Consider the following 24,110-nt stretch of genomic DNA (forward strand, 5'->3'; position numbering starts at 1 on the left):
TCGGCGCCGCTCGGCCCCGCTCGCCCCCCGGGGGAGGCGCGCTCGGGCGCCCCCTGGCGGCGCGCGGCCGGGGCAGCGAGTGCTGCCGCCCGCAGCGCGGCCCGCGGAGGCTCCCGCGCGCCGAGCCGAGCGCCCAGAGGCCCCGCCGGAGAAGCTGCGGGAAACGCCGGCTGAGGAGGAGAGCGCCGTGACTGCCCAGCAGCTACCGATGGCTGCCTTGGGGCGGCCGTGCTCCCAGCGGGAGATGTCGGGGCGTGGGCTGCTGGTTTCTAGTTGAACTTCTCTCGACTTCCAGCATTTTCAAGAGTTTAAACTGAAGAGCCTGGTACTTGAAAATCTCTTTTAGGAAACTGAAGTGCATTGAAAAAATGTAAACCTTCACAGATTGTTATGTGGCTGCTCGGCATGGCCATTATTAAATAGAAACCAAACAACCCCAGTAACGAAAAAACCCCTTCCAACCAGAGGAAACATGTAAAGCCGGGCACAGAGTTCAGAACGCGTTACAAGATGCATTCCTCTGTTCCTCTCAAAGTTTCTCCATGAGTGCCTGACTACGTAAAGCTTTAATAAGCTGAAGGAGGCACCTCGCACTGGCGCAGAAGCGAGCCTTTACCACAGCTCCATGCAGGAGCAGGTGTCATGTCGCTTTTCCCACAGAAATAACCAATTGCACGTGGCACAGAAATGGAATGGTGCTTTTAGAAAGCTCCTCTAGTAATTTCTTCGTAAAAGTAATCAAAACTGATGGGGCTGTATAACTCCTGTCTTGAACTGTTCTGCCCCTGCAAGCCCCACAACGGAGTTTTAACTGGTTTTGTTAAGAATATATAGAAAAACCAGACTGCCTGAAATGCTCCCTTCCCCTACAAAGCTAAATGTGCCATTACACCCACATCTTGAGGGGACAGCATTATTTATATTTTTTTTCTACCAACGCAAAGGTAGGAAGAAAAGGAGAAACATTTTATTTTCCATGTAATCAGCTCTGTGATAACAAGAAAAAAGAATAGTTTTTCGGCATTTATAACGCAGATATGTCCAAAACAGAATCAGAGAAAGAATAAAAGAATAGAGAACCCATTTATAAATATGCTACAGTGGATCTACCTATGAAAGCAGCTGAGAGCAGTTTGTTTTGCTCTGATATTCTGGTTACTTTACTTTTGTGTTTATTTTATTTTAAGTGCTCTATGGCAAGATTATTCAGATAAGACTAACATGCCTTTTCACAAAAATAGAACTGTGAGTTTATTTCCAGCATTAACTGTGTGATCCTTAGCTGTCCCCACAGGCTTGTAATATCCCTTAATTCTGCTTGCTTTATATTTATGTCAAATTTACTTTGTTAAATGGTGAAACATCACCATTGACACTATTTCATTATTTTACATAGTACAAGTATCTCTTAGATATCTAAGCACCTGTAATAAATTCAGAAGTGAGGTACTTCTGAATGACTTTAGGATTAACACCTACTCTTAAAAGTCATGCAGTTTTAAGACAATTAAAGGCATTTGGAAGTTGTGTTGCCTTATGCTAAATAATGATGATGATGATAATAATAATGCTCTTTCTTAGCACAGCAATCAGTTCCAGGGCTGAGTGTCTCAAATGTAGTTTCTGGGGCTCAGAGAACTACTCAGACTGCTCAGAAGTGAGAAGGCAGCACATTCTGGTGCTGTAGCCATTTCGTACAGATCCATCCAAAACCGTTAAAATTCAGTAATTAGCACACTTGAAGATAGGTCAGTGTTCACACCAATGAAGCTGAAGAGGCATAAGCAAGAATACAGGCAGTTCTCATGTGCTCCCCTTGTACCTGCCGTTCAGTTAGAAATACATGCCACCTAACCTGTTTGGTTTGAGCTGAATTTTAAAAAGTAAAAAAGTGCTTCAAACAGCTATCAGAGCTAAAACCTGTAGGAAGGCAGGGCAGCATGAAAAGAAGGAACTGTCTATCAAGATCTTCTTACCTCCAAAGTGTTAACCTACAGCAGTCCCCCTCACACTTTTCCTTTTTTTTTTTCTCTCTATAGAGACATATGCATGCAGGATATTCCAAATCAATTTAAAGAGATAAACAAAAACAACTAGTTTTGCTTCTAAGGATTGTGTTTCTCTACACAACCTGGATCTGTTCTGATCACTGGAAGCTTATTTCACATCTTGCTTTCCTCAGACTTTAGAAATGTTTGAAGTGGACACTGATCTGTGCTGTGTAAGTGGTAAGCAGCTCCCCCAGTTGCTGGTTGGCTGAAGCTTGCACTTTAGTATACCTGTGGTCTGATACATTAACTGCTTTGAATATCTAACTAAAAAGTCTTAATAGGCTCTAGAACCATACCTGGAGCCAGGACAGAGAGCTTTTATAAGAACATTTAGCCAAGAGTCTAAAAATCATTATCTACCTTACAGAATAAATGGAAGGTCAGATGTGGGATTAAGTAATTTATGAAGAAAAATATAAGATTAATGGTGTGGATTTCTACAGCTAATATTATGTGCAGTTGGTGATGTTAGTATGTCATTACGGTGTTTCCAATCTTAAAAATAACTGAGTCAAATCTTCTATGGAAAGTTTTGCTGAGGCAAAACTTAGTATTTTGCAGGAGGCTTCATTATCAGGGCTTTAGTGTTATTTATGCTATTACTTAGTAATGAACCTGCTAGCAGAGGAACAAGTATTTCAAAGAATCGTATGGGTTTTTAACATAAATCTTATAAAAATTAATGACAATTTTGCTGTTAAATCTGTTACTGTTTCAAAACATGGCAGTACAGAAGCTGAAATGTCCAATTCCCACAGGAAAACTTATCTTTCAATTGTTTCCTAGTTTTGTTTCTGTAGGCCAGAATCCTTCACCTAACTGTAGTTGGAACCACTACATAGACAGTATTTTGTATTGATTATCCTGTCGCAAGGGGATAAAATGAGGATGTGACCATGCTTTACAAAGAGAGCGAGTCTGTGGGATCTGAATTCAGGATGACATGCTGACAAAAGATGTCCAGCATTCCTCTTTGAACCTTACCTTTGTGAACATTGTCCAAGTTAAAAATTCCTACATGAAAAGCATTAAAGTTAATTTTAGATTGAGTAGATTAAATCTTATATCAATCAAAGCATATAGTCTGCAGAAAAATGTGTTTCTTTTCAAGAGATCTCCAGGAAATACTGATTTTTCATTAGTTATAGGTATTAACTAGTTTAATCACACAAAATCAATGTAAAACAGAGTCTAATGAGCAATCCACCATGCTGGTGAAAGCAGGGACTGGCTGCTTTGTGTGTGAAACCCCAAAGGACGGGACGTTGCAGGGGAAGCTGTGGCTACACTGTGTTCCCACTGCACCTCTGGCTGTTGCCAGCAGCAGAGCTGCAGCACAGGGCTCAGCACAGCCACAGGAAGCTGAAGGTGCTCCCTTGAACATGCTTGATGTTTTGTGCTGAGCAGACTTGCTTGCAAGCCGGAGCACCCAGAGTAGCTGTCCACAGCCTGACTGCAGACGCTCATCTAGTTGGACAGCAAATTAGTGCATTGCACTAAGGGAGGTTCTTGTTTCTGCTCGAGAACTGATGTGTAGACACAGCCACTCCTCTCCCCCAGTGGATTTTACTCCCACATCAGTTGCCTGCTCCATCAAGGCCCATCTTGGGTTTCTTTGACCTAAACTCATCCACACAAGGAACAGAAGAGGTAAGAGAAAGCATACAGATGGACCAGATAAGCAGAAATTGTAACTGTCTGAAGGAACAAAACTTCAACAAAAGTATCCAAAAACCAAAATGCCCAGCATGTACTTAAGTGATTCACTGTTTTAAAGGGCCCTTTGTGTGGATTCTAACAAGGATATTTACATTTGGGTTTGTACTGGCTGCTTACCTTTAACAGTTCAGACTTTAACAAAGCAAATATGTATTTGTTACCCTTCAGCCTTCAAATCTAAGTCCTGTGGGCTAATATGAAGCACTAGAAGTAGTCTTTCCATTATTTACTTAGATAACTTATTTGAGGCTGACTGTGAACTTCAGTATACATTAAAGTGTAAGAATAATTTCTTTTACCATTTAGCCAGCAGCTGACCCCAGGACCCTTTCCCCCCCAATCACCTCTTTTTTATGAAAGTGAATTTAGAGCAAAAAGACACCATGTATCTGAACAATGTTCTGTCTCAAAGGGTTCTGAGACATGGGAAGCCAGTTTTCCAGACCAACTGTCCGATGTCCTGCTAACTGTACCATGCTGCCAGCCAGGACAGTAGCTGTCTCCCAGAAGACACTGTCCTTTCCTTGGCAATTAAAATTGAATGACTGTGCAATATGTAAAAACCCCTAGGGTATTAATCAAAATGTCATGTAATTGCATATTTTGCTCACATGCTTTCTTACAGTTAGCATTATCAATTTGCTCTGGTTACTTAGAGCATGTGTTTAATCCCATAGAGTGCTCTGATATTACCGACTAGGCTTCAATTTGCAAACTGCAATATATACATACACACAGAGGCAGCACTTAGAGCAGAACAACTTGTGGAAATTGTATAGGTTCCTAGACATTTTTCCATGGGAGCAAATAAAAAGTAGCAAACATTAATGCCCTGCATGTTTTAAGTCTGCTATCTAAATAACCACATTCTTTTAGGGGACGAAAAGTGAATTTCCATAAAGGCAGAATCTCTCCCAGCTTGCTCATCAGGGAAGAAAGGACAGAAAGGTTCATTTGGCTGAGGTTCTCAGATGAGCTGCCTAAATGCCATAAAGCACTGTTAGTTAGCCTCTGTAATCCAAAAGTGAAGTAAACCAGAAGCCAGGTCTCTAACAACTAGGCAGTATGAAGGAAAAAGGATACAGGAATGAGGGTTCTTATATCACACCATCATTGGCTAAATGTCTCTGGAGTACAGCAGAAGTTTTAATCCAGACTAATGCTTATATACAGATCTCACATCAGCTGGGCTTCTAATTGATTTTTTTTCTGTGAGATAGAACATAAATTTTATGAGTGGGCTAGAAAAAAGGATGCATATTCTAATAGATTCAAGCTATGATTCAGTGCAAAATCTGGTGTGAGATACTCCAGTACAAGCAGGCCCAGGACAGACACCAGCATTTAAGACAAAGAGCCAGAAAAGTGAATTTTTCCGTTCCAAGGTGTCAGTGGAAGTCTAAAGACATTTATGTTAAATGTGCAAAACCAGCTAAAACAAATACCTATCAAGCTTGACTATTTTTTGAAAAGTAAAGTTTCATGCCTGACATGCAGACTCTCCTGATTTGTTATCTATAGTTTTCAGCAGTAATACCACTGTTGCACAAGTTTTTAATGTCAGGCCCACACCACCAGACAGAATACTTGTGTTCTAAGTAAAGCAAGTCCTAGGACAAATTCAGGAGTCTTTTCAAATCATTGTTATCTGCAAATGAAATTTTTTAGAAAAAGAAATCTAGAAAAAAAAAAACCAACTCTCTTAATACTAAGATACTCTGTGGTCAGTTTGCAATAAGGAATGGTCACGGTAATTCCAGAAGTTAGGAAATTACCTTTTGGTGTGGGTTTTTTCTCCGCCAAGATGTGTTCAACTTGAAAGCTAACATTTCTAAACCTGTAGTCCCTTTCCATCATCTCAGAGAAGCAGCAAACAAGTCCAAGTAAACCAAACTTTGAATAATATATGATTCAAGGAAAAGATTTTATTTTAGGGCTAAGAAGTTGATAATAAATAAAGGAATATAATAATGTAATAACAGATGTTCTCATGCACTTAACACATACAGTAATGCTGGCTTACACTGCTGTTTGGACAAATTAAGAAGAGGTATTTGGCAATATTATAAGTTTGAATAGTTTAAAGATTATAGAACAAGAAATTATTTCTGCTGTTTTTACATTTCTTTTATACAAATTCAAATAAATATTAATATATCTATTTTTCCTCAGATTTTCTGTTCACTTTTAACATGCCCAATAACTAAGCCACAGTAATATACAACTGCCAAGAAAGATTATTTAAGAATTATACTTATTCCTAAAAATGTATCATATTTATGTCACATTGTGCAAGCTCTTTAGGTAAAATTAGATTTTAGGAAAAACTGCAGAAAATTTTAACTCATTAAAACATATCCAGTGCAAAGGCCAGTTTAGTCCACACATTATGGTACTGTAATGTAAGCTAGTATAATTTAAATAATAAAACATGCCTATATGATGCTGAGAAAGCTGAATATGTTTCATGTTTTAAAGATCTGACATCTAATATGCAGATTCTGCAATACCAGAATTTTTCAAATCTTCATGAGATGGCAAAATAATGGTAAGACTTTATAAGTAGGCTTTTTTTTTTTTAGGATAACTCACATTAACAGTACTACAGTGGCCAAAAAAGACAAACTATTATAATAGAAATCAATCTGATTAAAAAATTAAATATTCCAATTAACACTGAAAAAGTGTTTGTAATCATTATTTACAATTCCTCAATGATACCAGTGTATAACTCCACACAGTCAAAGTATACCACTCCCCAAGCAAATTCCAATTCCGTCTCCCCATCCGAGGATGCAACGGCCGGACGTTGCCCATGGATACCACATCAGTTTAGGGAAGGAGATCGGTCTGTGGTCCAGAGCAGTTCTATGTACGGCCACTTGGTCTGCAAGCAGCGTTTCACGGGAGTGTCGTCAGTCTGCAGCATTGGTTCTTCAAAGCCCATAACAACTGCTGTGCCTTCTACATACATGACCTGTCAAAGTAAACCCAACTCTGTCAGCCTGCTCAAAAACTGTAAGATGAGATGATTATTATCACCAGTTTAGGAGGGGAGTTGTTACGATACACATTAAATCTGTGAAGTTTTACATACTTCTTTTTTTTAATGAAATGGAGGTATGAAATCGAAAAACCTTAATCTTTGAATGCTTCTGCCTACATTTTGGGGTATGAAACCACTGGATATTTCACAGGGGGGGATTTTAAGGACTTAACTACAAGCTATTCCAAAGACTGAGCTGGTATATTTTCTGGAAGAGTCTTCTAACTTGAAGTCATTCTTGTTCCTTATGGCTCTTAATGCCTTACAATCTTTTACTCTAAATTCTCCTTCAGGAACTTAGAATCAGTCATATTGTGTTTGATATACCCCTTTTTTCGAGAACACTGAAAATGAAACAGGTCATCTTTGTTTCCTCAGTAAATGGCTCAAAAAAATACTAATTTTTGATGCAAGCCTGGACTACTAAAAAAATTACATGAAAAATTCTGAACACCTAATTTAGATGTAGAATTACTTCTAAAAGTTGCATTTTGTGTATGTTACATCTCCACCGTCCCTTACAGTTCAGACCCCCCCTTATGACGGGTAGGTGTGAGAAGTGCTCTTTTCAAAACGCAGAGTTTCAGAGACCTGGTCTAGCTAAGTAATGCAGTACAGTAGCTCAAATATGATCAGGAGCACAAAGCACCTTCCAATTCCAAATATATCATTTTGGAAGAAAATTATCAAAATAATAGCTTTGTAAAACATCTGTTTCGAGAGTATTTTGCTGTAACTGTATTCAGTTTTGCATAGCTACTGTTATTAGGGCTCAGAGGTACATCTTACCTTTTCATTATAATTAGATTGCTTCAGTCCATTGTAATGGTAAACAGTAAATGACTCTGAAACCCTGGAGTCCTAGTAGAAAGAAGACAGTTAATTTCATGTGGCATACACTGTGCCTTGAGTCTCTTATTTTTACAACTAGACAGATGCATTCAACCAAGAAGACTCAAGGAAACTTAAAAAGTACTATTTCTTTTAGGTGACAAAATCTTCATTTTACCTTTCTTATCAGAAATAAAAAAACAGGTGCCAGTAAATTAATGAGTAATGGCCCCAAGAGCACGTCATGATTTTCTGTGTTCACCTGGACACTTTGAACTACAACTTCAGCACTAACCATGTAGAAGCTGTCCTAATTTTTAATGTCAGACACCTTATGCAGTAGTCACATGCATGTTTATTTATCACTGTTTGGATGCTACAAAGTTTTTTACTAAGGACTAGGTCCAATCTCTGGCCCTCCATCTGAGAGCTAAAAAGCTAATATATACTCCCCTGCCTAAGTAAACTAATTTTGAAGACACGAGTTCTGCCAAGGTCCAACAGCAAAAGTACTGGCTCTGGTTGACCTTTACTGTTCCAGGTGTTTAAATGTTTTAGTCCTAAGAGGACTGAAAGCTTTGGATTTCACTGAACCAGGAAACACAAATCAGGTGTAGTATCAGCTCTTTTATGCCTACCGGACCAGGCTCCAAACAAAAGCTTATCCCTTTTTTGAGCACATGGAAGTAAAGGCTGGAACGAGAATAAATCTGCTCGGGTTACAGTACATCCATCACATTACAAAAACCCTCATTCATTTTTCTGCTCTTGAATGATTCACAAACTCTCTCTCTCTATGGGTCTCTCACAGCCATCCAAGCTATGCAGTGGAAGGTGGGTGGTGAAAAGGAAGATAAGTGGTAACTCTGCTTACAGAAGTTGCTTCACAGAGATAAATAAAATTAAGCTTTGCTGGGAGGAAAGAGGACACATTCATTTCCCTGAGGAAGCTCCGCTCACCCAGAAAGAAAAAATATGCTGCTTTCCACTTCCGGTCCCATGGAAGTTACGAATTCTGTGCAGTTATTGTTTAAAAAAAAAAAAAAAAAGGGCTAGCAGGGAATTCAGGAATCCCCCTCTCAAGGTGACTGCCCTAAGCACTAAAGAGTCAGGCTGAATAGCTTTGAATAATTTATTTCTAAGCCAGCAGCTTTCAGATGGAAAGCTGAGATACCCTCCTACTTCTGAGGTGGAGTTGAGTACTTTCTAGGAGAGTAAGAACAGGGGTTTGAATATCAGTGAAGAAGGAATTGAATCAGGATCTCCCAAGCCCTAGCTACATGTTCAAATATCAACACCAAAAATTCCAGCCATCACTGTTATCTGCTATTTCCTCAAAGTATTTGAAAAAAAGACCTTAATCTTCATTTGTGCTGAATTTCTCTTTCAGAAAGAATTCTTTCAGGTGTCAGTATGGGTAAAAGCTACTGCTACCTGATCCACAGAGTACAGACATTGAAAAAATGGATACTGGCAAGTTCCGGTCCAAAACATGCAGATTGCTCTAATAGCACCCATAAGGCAGTAACAATTGCCATGTTTTGTACTGGAGCCAGTGAAGGTTTAACAGGACAGGCAAAACTGAGTGGTGGGGAATTAGCACTTAACAGACAGGCATTGACTTGGGGGCTCCAACTTTACAGCAGGCAAAGAGCTCCTCCACCAAGGTGAGCAAGGCAGGGTTCTGCCCGTGATTGCACTGTGCTTTGTTCTCCAGCTTCCCTTCTTCAGTCAATGATGCCCTTGCAACAGGAAAGAGAGGCAGCAGCCCCATACAATGGCTCTTTTCTCCCCCAGCTATCTAGGGCCCATGGTATTGGACAGTTTAGACACAGCCAATTATGGAGGATGTTCTTTGGCTTTCTGAACTTCATTCTAAGCATCTGGGGCCTAAAATTAAGCAGTGGAGTCTTCCAGATTTGCAAATGTAATATAATTGTAATAAATAAATTATATTCAATTGTGCATATATTTCCACTTCTGTATAAACAAATGGAAGGAAGAAGAAACAGTTGGCAAAAATACAATGCAGATATAATTCTGTAAGTCCAGAGAAAATTAACACTAACTCCTCTTTCTCTTTCCTCTAGATGATGAAAGCCTCTGAATGATCTATTCAATCCCTACCATCTATGGCAGTGCAATCAATTCTAGTGTCTTCTGACTGACCAGAATGTTTCATAGTACAGAATACTATACCCAGTGCTGCACAATCCTTAACAAAATATATCTCGCTGAAGGCACTTAAAATCCAGCAGTTCCACATTTCCTTGATTTTAAAAATTAAGCCACATAGTTTCAGTGACACATTAAGCTAAAAAGCCTTTAAAGAAGTACTCCTCTCAGGCCTTTGTTGGGCTGGCTCAGCCTGCTCTCGGGCTGAAACCATCAAATGTCAGTCACCAGAAGAGATCACTGAGGTCTAGGTTACCTCGCCCTGGGTGGCTCCAAATCCTAAATTACCTCCCCCTGTTCCAGAAAGTTCTCCCTTTTTTAGTTATTAATTGGTTCCCTGTTACGACTCCTGCCTCCCTGTTTTCCCCATTTGTTCTGAAAAATTGTATCCTCCCCTCTGCTTGTACCCCATTGGTTGTTTTCCCTTTCCCTGCCTTACTCCACCCCCCCATAAGGGGGACTAGCCCGGGTCTCCTCGGGGCTTTTGCTGGACCCTGGACCCTCCTGCAAATAAACCTGTTGGAACTCACACCAGAAGCCCCTCCCGCCTTCTTTGCCTCCGGGCTAACGCGAGCCATTCCATCGGCTGCCCGACGTGCTTCCTCTGAGGAGGAGCCAGCGCACGCACCCATCCCACGCCGATTCCCCAGAGCCGTCCAGCGAGGACGCTGTGGAGGCCAACGCTGCGTCCCCTCTGCCCGAGGGCACGCCGGGGCTTGTGCTGACAAGCCCCCGGTTGCGTTAGGCCTTCCCCTGCTTCCACCAGCCTATCCTTCTATCTCCAGGTAAACCTGCTCTCTTTTGCCAATACAAGCATGTGCATGGCAATGGAACACGCCCCCAGACACCTGCAAAGAGAGCTCTTACCCAGACCAGCTCCCTGTTCTGGCTTACCACGTATCTGTTTAAAGAGGCTCCTGGTGGCAGGGAGGCAGTGTGAGGGCAGGAAAATGTGATCCAAAGCAAAGGGAAAAGAGGACAGCAGTGCTAGGTTAACACCTGCCTCTCGGTAGTGGTGCAGTCTTGAACAATATACGGAGCAGACTGAGAGTTTGAAAATAATTTTCCAATACCCTAACTTCCACATATGTTAAACCTAAGTCTATAATGACTTTTTGTTAAATGTCAAAAATTTTACATTATTAAGAATTGTACATAAAAATAGTTTTAAATACGTTTGCAACCTTTTCCCATTTGTTGGCAATATTTTTAATATTCATAAAACCAGTATGGTCATTTATTCTCATAAAAACCAAACTCCGATGAACTTTCTGTGTAAGGAAACAATTCAATGTCACATGCAAAATGATTAATTTCCTGAACTCAAATTTAGAACTTGTTGCTACAATGGAGCTTCCTTCCAGAGTAAGGCTGAAAAAAATCACAGACATGTTACAGAAAACAGAAGTCTACCATTTGTGGTGGAATACAGAAGTTATCTGCTGATCAGCTGAGTTGAATGAACGCAATACTTACTAAAAATTGTGATACTGATTAAAGTTTTTAATGAGTCACAAAGCCAAACAGAATAGACAATGCTCTGCAGCAAAAAAGCTATATTGATTACCTGCTCAGGGAAAAATTCTTGCAGAAAGGGACCCAGTAGTATGATGCCCAGTCCTTCTGGGTCTAATTTGGTCTTCATGAGGTTTACACTAAGATAAAAACATTGAATATAAAAGTATGAGTAAGACACTTTTATTCTTGCATGACGAAGTTATGCTGTGCTACCACAGTACTGACTGCCAAGTATAGCAATACTATTCTATTTTTAATCACAAGTGACAACTGCACCAGAATGGTATGCAAGTTGCCAAAACATGGTTATTTTTAAATAAAAGTAATTTGTTATTTTAAATTAAATAAGTGATAATTCTGAAGGACCACCATATTTGGTAAAATAATCTAAAACCAGGTTTACAGCCCAAAAGGCATTTTGCTGTCTTGTAAGCATTCTTTAAAGATACAAGAAACAGCCATCTTTCAAACATAGCTCTGTCACTGCCAAACAACCTGTTTTTAAACACAGATTTGAAAACCTTCCAAGATTTTCTAAGTACACTGAAATAAAATTAAATTTAACAGATACATTTCTACATTTACATTTACATCATGTACTTGATATCAAAGAAGCCAGAACCAACAAACAATGGAAATACTAACAGTACTAATCTGGAAGCCTTACTGCATGACTGTGATCTAATTTCAGGTCACTGCAAACGAAGGTCAGTTATAAGTCTATATATCTATTTAAGCAATATATTTCTACAGGCAGCAGATTGTACCTACGTGCATCTACCTAGCCCTCTGCTTTAGTTACAAGTTGTACCGTACACAAGAACGTCCTCATTGGGTCAAACCAACAGAGCATCTTGCCCAGTATCCTGTTCCTGACACTGGCCAGCAGTGGATGCTTACGATACAACAGGGCAAACACACAGCCTTAGTTTACCCTCCCCATTTCCAGCAGTCTGCTGCTCAAAGATCTCTTCAGTGACAGGCAGTATCTAAAACACAAACATACATATTTTTTTTTCCATGCATGTGCCTAATTAGCTTTGAACCCATATATACTTCTGGCTCTTAATAAACTCCACTCAAAAAATGAAAACTAAACTATGGATTCTGGGAATAGATGTTCTCTGTTTTGAACCTGTCAGCTGATAATTCAGTTTGATGATACCCCATTTCTGTATTGTGTGAAGCAATTAACAATCACTCCCTATTTACTGTGTAAATGGTTGTCTATCTTTTCCAGGTCAAACAGTCCTAACCTACCTTTTCCTTGCACTAATGGCATTCCATATCTTTAATTAGCCTTGCTGCATTCCTGATACCTTTCTACAATATTCTTTTTCCAAGCTGAAGTGAAACAGCAGGCATTTATACAATGACATAACTCCTACGAATCCCACTCCATGTCTATCACTATCAGTTTAAATCTAGAGAGGTTTCCTGACCAGTAATATCTAGTTCATAGACCAACAACGTGTATGTGAAATCAGCATTTCTTTCTCCCTTGAGTGACCAATCTACATTTACTGTACTGACACTTCTCTGTTACCATATCTTCTAGTAACTTCTGCTGCTCTTACATATTGTTTTTTTAACATCTCAAACACATTTGTATCAGCAACAATCATACAAATCCCTACTGCCAAATCCTTGCTGGCAAAATAACAGAATTCACAGACTTAATACAAAATCCTGTAAAATTCATCTAATTATCTCCCTCCATTAAGAAAAGGTGACATTTTTATTCTTTGGTCAATTCTTTATCTACAAAAACCATTCCTTCCTATTCCATGTTTACCCATGAAATATTTATATGAAAATTTTCCCTTGACTGGCCTTCAAATCCTCTTCTAAGTGCTGTTGTTCATTTGTCACCTTCTCATTCTGATACTGTTGGTACCAGCACAGTTCACAGTGGTAAGTAACCTAAAACAGTTCAGCAATGTCCTTCTGATGTTTCTTCAGGATTTTGGTTTTTTATTACTTCTTTTGACACTTCAGAACCTTAGTTACTCTGACCACCCATAAGAAGGCTTAAGCACAGAACCCCTCAGTAATCTCCAGTGATGAGGAGAACTGCTCCCTGCCACCTTCCCTGGTGAATATAAAGAACTCACTGCACTTTTCTAATTGAGTACTTTTAAATATTGGGAGTCGTCTGTCAGAACTACAAACCTCTTGCAAGCCTCTTGGCACTGACAGGCTCAGAAGAATACTATTAGTTTTATAACTTTGCTGATTAGTCTACAGAAGATTTTAACTCACTTCATATTGTATTTACATTTAACATTCCATAAATCCAGATTCTTCCCTTTTTTTTTCATGTAGGCACTATGTTTTCCTCTCAGAAGACACATTCTTAGCTTCTCACAGATGCCTCTTTTACTACGTAGGCCCTTAACCACCCCAGGTCTCTTTGTTGGGGGCTGTGGGCAGAAGGTGTCATTTCCAAGGTCTTTTTGATTGTTGTACAGATGCATTTTGTCCTTCTGGCTACCCCTTGCATGTCTTCTTTAAGTAACTTCCTTTCTTGGTCCTAACACAGAACTACTAGTAAATTATTTGGACTCTTTTTGTTTCTCCCTCAACACACAGAGGATATATTATGCAAATCTTAAGAGAGTGGCTCTGTTACGGTCCTTGGAAGACAAATTTTAAAATTCGTAACACTGACTGTGATATCCTATAAACCATGCTAATTTACCACCTTTAAAAAAGTTCTCTACTCAAGTGAAACCATGACTCAGGATTTGCAAGATACTGGACTTCAATCCTTCTATTTCTCATTCTCACTGCTCTCAGAGTACAAAATTTTGGTATTTCAGTGGCTGTTTGAAACCTGCCCAGATTCCTGAAATGCTGCAATAGAGTTGCAAAAACACCGTGTTTGCAAACAGAACCATGACAGATAATTTTTAAAATGCACTTAAAATTATGTAGTAAGATTAAAGCAAGGTATATACTCACTAAAGAAACACAAATACGGTTTAAAAATACAGAGCCACCTAAGTTTTTAAATATGGTCAGTGTACAGAATTTAATCAGTTAAGCAGGAGGGTAGATCTAATAAACTTGGACTGTGTTATGTTTCAACTGAGGCTTTTTCCTTCAGCAGATCCCTACCACCTTTCAACGTTACTGGTACCACAGCAGAGCTACTGAACACGTGTGCTTGTGCTTCAGTCTCCTCAGTGCAAAGCCTGGCACTTGAACCGAAGAGGTCATGAGTGTTGGGGTGATGGCCTTTGTACTATTATGGCTGAGAAGTGTGTGGGGACAAAAGCCTGCACTACTGGTCAAATAGACAGCATAAAGTGTTTTAAACAAGCTAAGTCTAGATTGAGAGATGTGCTCAAATTGGCGCCCTAAAGGGCATCAAATGGTTTTTAGAAACAGGCAAAACAAATGAGACAGGTGGGTTCTCAAACACATTCACTAAAAAACTAGAAAATTTTACTAAAAACACATGCAGTGGCATTCAGTACTGGCTAAGTCACCTTGCTAATTCATGTCTGCTCTACAGAGTTTTCCCCTCTACAGTTCTAAAATCCTAATTAGGTCTGATCTTCATACATCCTGAGATTCTGAGAAACTTAAAGCCCTGGACTAGATCATCACAAATTTAAACAGTACATTTGAGGCAAGGCCTTTAATTTTCCTTAAGAACAAACAAACAAAAAATAAGCAAAAAAGCCTGTATGGAGTTTGAAATACATTATTTGTACTTGTGTTCCACACTAAAAAGACAGAACATCTAGAACCAAAAGAGAGTAGGTTCTCAAGATAAAGTATTAGGCAATATATTTATTTAAGAGGAGATGATTTAAGACTGCATATTCCATGGTTTCATCATGACTTTTCAATACAGCAAGTCTTTCGACTGGCTTTTCATACATCAATTTATATTTGATGTGCTATGCACAATAAAATAAGACAGGGCTATGCCACAAATGTCCTGAATGCCAAACAGCCAAATGGAAAAACTGCTGAATGAAAAATGAGGATTTCTGCACACTGATTGAGACCGCAGAACAAAAAGGCAAAAGAAAGCTTCTCAGACCTATTAAATGATGGCTTTTTTCTTTCCCTTCCTTTAAAAAACAAATATTTTGAAGATTTCACCATTTCCTGTCATAATATGAACATGAGCCTTTTGTCTTGTACTTTCTTTTGGTTTGGGTACCTCTTTATTTCAGTTTTCACTCCTATCCTCCAGAGAACAACTCAGTAAACTTCATTACACTTCAAACATTTGGAAGGACAGAAAATGGGCTCAATCACATTTCAGATGGCTGTCGTAAGTAAACTTGCAGTCTCCACAGTCATTCCAGTTTTGACCCAAGTAAACTAGACCAAATGTTTACAAGAGAGCAGAAGCATCTTTTGGAGCAGTAAAAAAGTTCAAGGCCTTGGCCCCCCTTTCTGGGTTAAGCATTTAGTCACAAAACATGGTAAGTTTTGACACTGAAAGTTAACTGTTGTCACTTAATATTAGTCTTGTCTGTCCATATTAGAGTTAAAACATTTGAGTTTTAACTATAATCCCAAGAATCAATGTGTCATTTCTGAAAATAAATGGTAATTATAAACACTATAAGGTCCTGAGTGCTGGTGGAAACAAAACTGTAACTGAAGCAGTTTCAGCTTCAAACTCTGCAGAAAGATCCAGTGGTAATCCAAATCTGCCACTGAATACCTTGATTGTTTAGTTCTTCTGTCACACAGTTTCACCCCCATTAATATATAGAAATATAATCCTGACTATCTCCTCAATATATAGTAATGCAGTAGGTCTGAGGGATTTTTTTGCTTCTAGTTATCACTACCAAAGTTAGAGACATCTTAATTTTAATTCCTCTCCTTTAATTTAAAGCTGACTTAAACATTTAAAAATAACATTCTGTGCCCAGAATGTAAACTAGGAAAAAAAATCCAAACCAGGAAAGAAACCAAAACCAACCCTAAATTATAACAGGTATGGGTTAACTGAATCCAGAAAAAAAGCCTTAAATGATAATTAATGTGATTCATTGATACTTCTGCAGTATTTAAATTTTATTATACTTACTATTCAGGATCTGAAACAAGGTCCAGAGCCTTCATTACATCTTCTAGCAGAGTGTCAGGTATAAAACCATTATCTGAAGAAGTAGCAAAGCTTCTTGTGAGGAAAAGAAACAAAATGCTTTCCAGGAGAACAAATTTCACTCAGAAATACAAATACTACGTATCTTTATCTGTAAAATTTGCAAGCAAATGGTGGGGTTCTAGAAGGAAAGCAGTTTTCAAATGCTTCTCTCACACTTAAAAAAAAAAAAAAAAGAACAGTGCAATACAGAAACTGGATTTACCACTCACACAATTAGAAGCTTAATACATGCTAAGAATGCAATCTTTGTGTAGAGTTCTCCACTAGGTACCTTGCGGTAATAACTGTACCATTTTTCCCTTTTGATTAGTTAAAAAGTACCCGAATGCCAGACATCCTGTTTTCCAAAACATAAGAAAATTTTCTGTGTATGCTGCATACATTCCAGAACAAAATCTCATGAAGAATGATTCATATTAGAACAGTTTTTAAATGAAAATTTCATATAGGAGAAATAAATTTTATTTAAGCTTTATGTTAATTACAAAGAACATTACAAGGTTAAAAAAATCTGTTAAAAATTCTACTTCCTATTTTACAACTGCCCTTACTGCAGAATTCTCAGATAATTTCTTCATAGAATTATGGAATGGTTTGGGTTAGAAGGGATCTTGAAGATCATCTAGCTCCATCCAACCTGCCTGCCATGGGCAGGGAAACCTTCCAGCAGACGAGGGTGCTCAGTGTTGTAGATTGACTCCTGCACTGAACATTTCTTAAGGACTAGGCATTTCATTCCTCTCTTAATGAGTACACTTCTATTAAAAAAAGCTTATTTCAGCACAAAGCACAGCCCTTACCCTCAGGGTCATATGTCTGGAAAACTCTTCTAGCTTGTTCTGAAGGCGCTTCAGGAGCAACAAGGGCCATGTCCTATGGGGGGGAACCACAAAGAAACCTTACAAAATATTCTTACTTCAGAAATAGATTACTAAGAAAGTATTTAGCAATACTACACCCAGTTGGAACCTAAATTAATGAAAATTTCAATACAACAGAAGACAAGTTAAGGTGATTTGGCAATTTTGCTGAGTGACATAAAACAATCAAGAAATATGCTAACGATTACCCCATGAACTTCTAGACAAATTTTATGCAAGTCTTTTCATGCGGATGTTGTGGCACAAAAGCTAATTGGAAATTACAATTCCATTCATTTGCACTCAAGAGCTTCAAGCGGGAAAGAGCACAGAAGAAACTAATTTGGGAGGAGTCCCTTTGTCCTGATAATCTCTTCTGGTGAGAACAACTTGAAAATTGCTTACATACTGGAAAAATAATTTCTAGATTTTTATATTAATTCAGTATCGTAATAAGGTAATTTTAAGGGTCCATAAATACTACTTAATTGAAACAAACCCACTGTTTAATGAAAAATTTTCAACTAATTTTATAAATGAATTATAACTAGAACATTTAGAGAAAACCAATATTTTAACAGTTTTTAAACTGATTTAACTCTTTTTAAACAGTTCATGTTTACATATATTCTCAAATCCTTTAAAGTACTTTCAGATAAAAAGTCCATATTAACTCAACACAATTAGTTTCATGATGCCAAATAATGTATGAAGTTGTGCAGTTGTTGAGCACATACCCTGTCATAATGGGTAACACGTTATTATATAAGGTACATACAATACACTATGAAATTTTGTAGTATGTGATCAACTCTTAAATAATTTGGAACACAAAACATACTAAGCAGTAGATTTCATTATTACAGTGTATTACAGTAAACTAATGCAAATATTTCTCGGTTTAAAATCAGTGATGCCATGGCACGTAGAGCTTATTAACAAGATGATTAGTGATTTCAATATTCAGGATTTAACTCTGAAGAAGGGGCATTTTAGTGGTAGTTTCTTATTAATGAATCAGCAGCTCACAAAGGCTATGCAACAAGGGAGAACTCTTAAAATTTCCAATAGTGTGGAAGGATATAACCCAAAGTAACTTCCAATGGCATAGACATATAACTTCAAATATAAACTACATAGTTCTACTTTGGTTTATGAGTATGCAGTTCTTTCCACACAATCTTAATGTAATCCAAGAACAAAGACTATCATTTGCATTGTCTTCCCTACCCACAAATTATCTTGTTAATGTAGTACTTTCCACACTCTCATGTGATGCAAAATGGATTCTTTAAAGCAAGTGTCCTGCAACTACCAACAATTTTTTTTGATAGTCCAATTGCAAACACTGTGTATTTCTGTTAGCATTTTAATTTTTCAGGTCCTTAGTTTTTCAGTTCATGTATGTGTACATGGGAAGAACTTAAGAGGTGAAGCCGCTGAATGCATTACTCAATACTGAAAATTCTCTCTTTCAACAGAACTTACAAATATGGTAAAGCCTCCAAATTGTTACATATTAACACTTTTTATTCACTAAATGTGATTTACTGATGCTCTAAGCAAGTAACTTCAGGTGAAAACTTAGAAAAGTCTGCCCTAGAGAGATGACCAAAAAATCCACCTCTGTTATCTGTAAAATAATTCACCTTTTCACTGAGACTGCTGTCCTATAAAAAGTTTAAAATGCAAGATCCTTTACATATAAATCCCATACAACCTCTAACTTATCATGTCATTCATTTCCAGTATCCAGGTAACTTTAAAAGTTCAATTAGTCCATATATTTGTATCTAGGGAAAAAAAAACACTATAGCTCCCTCATGCAATAAAGCTGAAAATGTGATACACATCTAACAAAAACATATTTCAGCTGCCCAAGCTGATATTTCACCATATGTGCCAAAATATATTCCCCACTCCAGCCTTATGAATTGCATTTTGATGTAACCCATGCATTGAAAGTTCCATATAAGGGAATCCCATAAACAGTTAATTACAATAATTATTTCCAATACTAAGTACAACATGTCCCAAAAATCATGTTTCACTCATTGGCTCTTGTGATACACAAACAAGTCATTTTATATTACTTTGAAAAGTTATTCTCATCAGTAGTACCAGTTATTTTAAGATCCCATGTTTAGCCTCAGAGGCAAAAAATATTCTTCCTAAGTTCTAATGAAAACATTCCAGAAGTTTTCATTCTACAAATCAAAAGCAGAACATAATGGCTAAGCCACACTGAAATCCTGGCTATGAATTTTTACAAAGATCACACCCTGAAAGACCAATTGCCCTGAAAAATGAAATCTGCTCGCACATGAACTTTATGGTTCTACACTATCACTATTGAGTGATACGGGTAAGAATTACATATTGTAATACTAACTTTCTTCTTCAGAATTTATCTAGAAACAGTATAGAAACACTGGTTATTTATCAACTTTTTAACTTGCTGTAACTTAATCGCATCTGGAGAACTGAAGTTTATTTAATCCAGTCTTGTATTACAGAGAAAAGCATGTACTTTTCAATGCTATAATCAGTGGCTTTCAAGGCATCAACTTTTCCAAAATGGCTTCCTAAGAAAACAAGGTAGATGGGACCTCTGAAACTGACTTCCATGTCTCTAACTGACTTCTGAATCCATTGCCAAATTTCAATTTTACAGAGGGAACAGGAGTCTCACAACTGGTTGTTGAAACTGGATGCCAGGCAGAGCATTTCAGTGAGGAGTTGGTTCAAAAAGAAAGCTGATTTCATGCATCAGCAAGGTTCCTCTGGAGATTTTCTTTTGAAAGAGAAAAGACACTTCACACAGTCCTACTGATGTACTATTTAACTGTATCATTACAATTCGGACACACAGGTCTTTCACACATGACCAGAATGCATTTCAAATTGATAGTGGTCTGAAGTAAGAATGTGCAACTTCAATTCCTCCTGTGGCTGTAATCATTCATTTGCAATGAATCTCCACATCCACTGTATGTACCCTGGAGGACACATAGAATGTTCTTCTTCAAAAGGTGAAGGGATCCTCCACCTTTTGAAGAAGAAACGTTCTTTTAGCCTAAGATATAACAACTCATTTAATTAAGAGAGAATAGACTTGAATGCAGCTTTATTTGAAGGCAAGGAGCAGAAGTGTCATATGCATCAGCACACATACAAATTAAGTTGTGTGTCCTAAAGGCATCAGATAGTTTTACTTGTAGGGACTGGCTAGGAAACAAACCAGAAAGTAAAATTTAACATAGACAGTATCAGTTGAAAAAGCAGGAAAGCTATCATCACTACAGTAGCAAAAATACACTCAAAGTCTTAGAGTGATATAAAAATCCAGTTGTTGATTCTCATTAAGATGAAGAAGGCTCAATAGAACTTGGGCATTGCTTGAAATGACATAACAGCTTTTTTGGTAGATTTTTCTAGGAGCTATTTATCAAACCAAGGAAAAGAGAGGCCTTAAGATGTAAAATGGGAGGCTATTATTACCATCATACAAAGAACTGAACAGTTATGGAGAGGTTATAGATCTTGTTTCCTCTTAGGCACTACTAAAGCAGTATTGAGACTGCTGAGGTATGAAGTTACTGGTTCTAAAAATACTCTAAAATTACTGAATCTACTGTCAATTTAGGCAGGCAATAGCCTAAGGGCATGTCTGAAAAGGGACAGTTAGAGAATTATGCCGTGGTAACAAAGTAAGTAAAATCCTAGAGCCCTTACCTGCAAAGTCCATCCTAAACCATTTGATGTTATTGAAATAAATGCAGTTTAAAAGATTATGAGTCTGGCTCTGAACAGAGGGATGGCCAACGAAGACTAGTGAACTAGTATTCAGGGACATCATCTGCACCAGCAGTTCGCAGGGGGCACTGTCCCTGGTTGTTGCAGTGATAGCAGCGCCCTGCACAGAGTGCTTACAATGATTTTCTTGTGCTCGCCAATGGAATGTGATATTGCTCTGCAGCATATTATCTTCCATGAGTGAAGGCATTAAAAAATGCCGAACAACTGGAATATAACCAAAGAATACTTGAAGGAGTATAAAATTTTTCCCACTTGAGAGCTGTATATGGAAAAACTGAAGGAAAGGTCCTTGACTTATCTGTCACTATACAAGAGCTCTGCAGCCACAACTATTTCCACTTCAGAATGGCAGGTGTAAAAGATCATATACTGTATCCTCCTAAGTCTTGAAGAGGGGCTATGAGTCTATCAGGGATTCAGAAAATGCTCAAAGAAAATACTTTTCTTGAATAAGAGAGAAAAAAGACACCACAGGAAGAATGCCACCCCCAAAGTAGCAGTGTTCTTATCAGGGGTCAGAAAATACAATATCGACCTTGTAGTTTAGACCAGGAAAATACAACAGTTTATCTGAAAGTGTTCATCAAGGGATAGTGGTGGTGGAGGAGGAGGAACACTGACGGCAAGCAATTTGTTACAACAAGGTGGTTAAAAGGAAGCAAACTGGCTCTAGCTGCACACTGCCTTGCAAAAGTGAAAGGACTGTATTTACTTCACAGTACCTGCAGTACCTTGCTGAGAACAGAAGAGAGTTCTCCATAGGGAAGAATGAAAAGCTACATATGGACTACTTCAAATTCTTTTTCACCTTCAGCCATACTACCAGACAGAAAAGAGAGCCTAATCCAAGAGTGGGGTGAGGCTGTGGAGGAAAAGTGAACACAAACCAAAAAGGAAGAATTAACAACAGAAATCTGAGGACCCTGTCAGCCTATTCATCTGGAAAGTGGGGTTTTTAACATACACTCAAGTAAGTTATAGAAACCACAATATATCCTCCATTCCTGTGGGAGAGGATGGTTTAATAGGACAGCCAACAAAAAAAGCCACAGCATAGCAGTTTTTAAAAATAAGAGAAACACAAAACTACAATTAATACCTGTTTAACAGTTACATTGCCAGAGATGCTGGTGGTTTATTTTAAAACATCCCAAGAAGGCAACAATTCACTTGGTGACTCATGAAAAAATAAGAGCTTCTTCAACGTGTTCCTTGCTTTCACGGACTGATTACAAGAGATTACTGTGAACCAATAAAGATTAGGCATATAGTATTTTTCTTATTCAGTTAGTATCTTGTTTTGCTCATCAACATGAAGTCTTTGTTTTGAAAGCAAAAACAGATTACTGGAATTATAGACCAGGAGTCAGCAAATTTGAGTTTACTGGAATTCTTATCTAATAACTAAATTATATACTACCCTCAAGTCGCAAGCTTAATCTGAAAGGGCAGCTTTTCAAATTATATTCACATAGCTTTTTTTTTTTGAAGACAGAATGCAGTGCTATGCAAACACTATACTTTGTTCCTATGAGGAATCAAGCTGGAAGTGGACAAATTCCACACTTTATGACTTCCAAAACCTCCACAGTATAATTCACTAAGATGAACTTTAGCTTCTATTATTATGCTACTCTTTTTCCATGTAAAAAAATTAATATCTAGTCTTAAATACTATTTCTACATCTAATACCGTTTCAGTCTATAGACATGAGCTTATTGCCATACAACGCAGTGGTGAGTATTAACATACTAATTCTATTTGGGAATTACAATAAGGAGGCAGGAAATGAATGAGTATGTCAGGAACATTTGATACCAAAGTTTACAACAAGTGAAGATTCACTGGAGAAATTTAAAACTTCCTAAGTACAGTTCTCACAATCCTGAAAGCTGCACTTAATGTTGGAAACCAGCTTACAGTATTCAGTTTCCTACTTAAACCATGTAATTCTCTCTTGGGATGACGAGAACCCTCTGGCTTGCCTCAATCCAGAATGATGAAAAGGTTTTGCAAATAGACTGGATCAATTATTTTATAACTCAAAACCAACAAGTGTTTCTAAAGGACAATTTTTAGCATGGTTAATTAACCTAACAGTAATATTTTATGGCTTTTCACATGAAATGTACAAGCTCTGGGAAGCAATGAAGAAAAAAAGTATATTAATAATGGCATGTAAGCCACTGTTACTTAGTATTGGAAAGGAGTATTTTAAGAAATCTTTATATGCACATTGCTACGTGTACAGAGAAAATACTAAATATTCATAAATATCACTGTTTCATGTATTATAAAAACAGTATTGCTGTTTATGATCATATTTGAAGTATATTATTTCAGGTAGCTAATTCCAACAGTAGCAGAATAGAGCAATTAGCTTCTATAAAAACCAGTATGTTTATTCTTTTATCAATACAAAACTTGTGACACTTTTTCATTACAGCTGTATTATACAGTAAAGCCCATCTCACTTCACTCAAACTGCATGAGCTTTCTTAACTATGCATAGACGGTGACCAAATTTCTCTAAATACACCTGCACTGTTTCAATATTTTCATAGCCCAGTCTCTTTGACTGACAACTTTGGCACCCCTCTGTAACAGATATTCTTAAAGTACATATATAAGATACCCTAAACTATCAACTGGTAGAGGAAAATGGCATTGGACTCCCTGTAATACAAAGAGAAAACAGATTTCATGTGCTTCTTATGTAAAACAAACTAACACTGAAAAAAATGCACTTAAATATTGAAATGACATTACTACAGCTTTACAAACAAAAGAATATATTATTCACATAGCTAATCACATGTAACTTCTTATGTTCTGTAAGAGGAGAAAGATAGCAAATTAAAATATGACTAAATGTGCTTCACCTTTCCTAGGAAGAGTTCAAAGGTCCCTCCTCCATAGACAATCCCTGTCCCTGCCTTTTCTC

The 24,110-nt window shown here is 37.8% G+C and overlaps 1 protein-coding gene across 1 annotated transcript in view; it reads right to left on the reverse strand.

The window, feature by feature from the left end:
* Positions 1-5,675: 5,675 nt before the first annotated feature.
* MINDY3 (MINDY lysine 48 deubiquitinase 3) overlaps positions 5,676-24,110 on the reverse strand; it is a 48,497-nt gene continuing 30,062 nt past the window's right edge. The window contains exons 11-15 of the mRNA XM_042044316.1: positions 17,287-17,359; positions 16,406-16,478; positions 11,390-11,477; positions 7,606-7,677; positions 5,676-6,747 (exon numbers count right to left, since the gene is read on the reverse strand). Of these exons, the coding sequence (XP_041900250.1) occupies positions 6,598-6,747; positions 7,606-7,677; positions 11,390-11,477; positions 16,406-16,478; positions 17,287-17,359 (456 nt within the window). The 3' untranslated portion in view covers positions 5,676-6,597. The remainder of the gene's footprint in view (positions 6,748-7,605; positions 7,678-11,389; positions 11,478-16,405; positions 16,479-17,286; positions 17,360-24,110) is intronic.

This window comes from Corvus kubaryi, unplaced genomic scaffold (genome assembly GCF_017639235.1).
Source record: "Corvus kubaryi isolate FWS band 111438036 unplaced genomic scaffold, C.kubaryi_AGA036_p1.0 37398, whole genome shotgun sequence".
NCBI classification, from domain to species: Eukaryota; Metazoa; Chordata; class Aves; order Passeriformes; family Corvidae; genus Corvus; species Corvus kubaryi.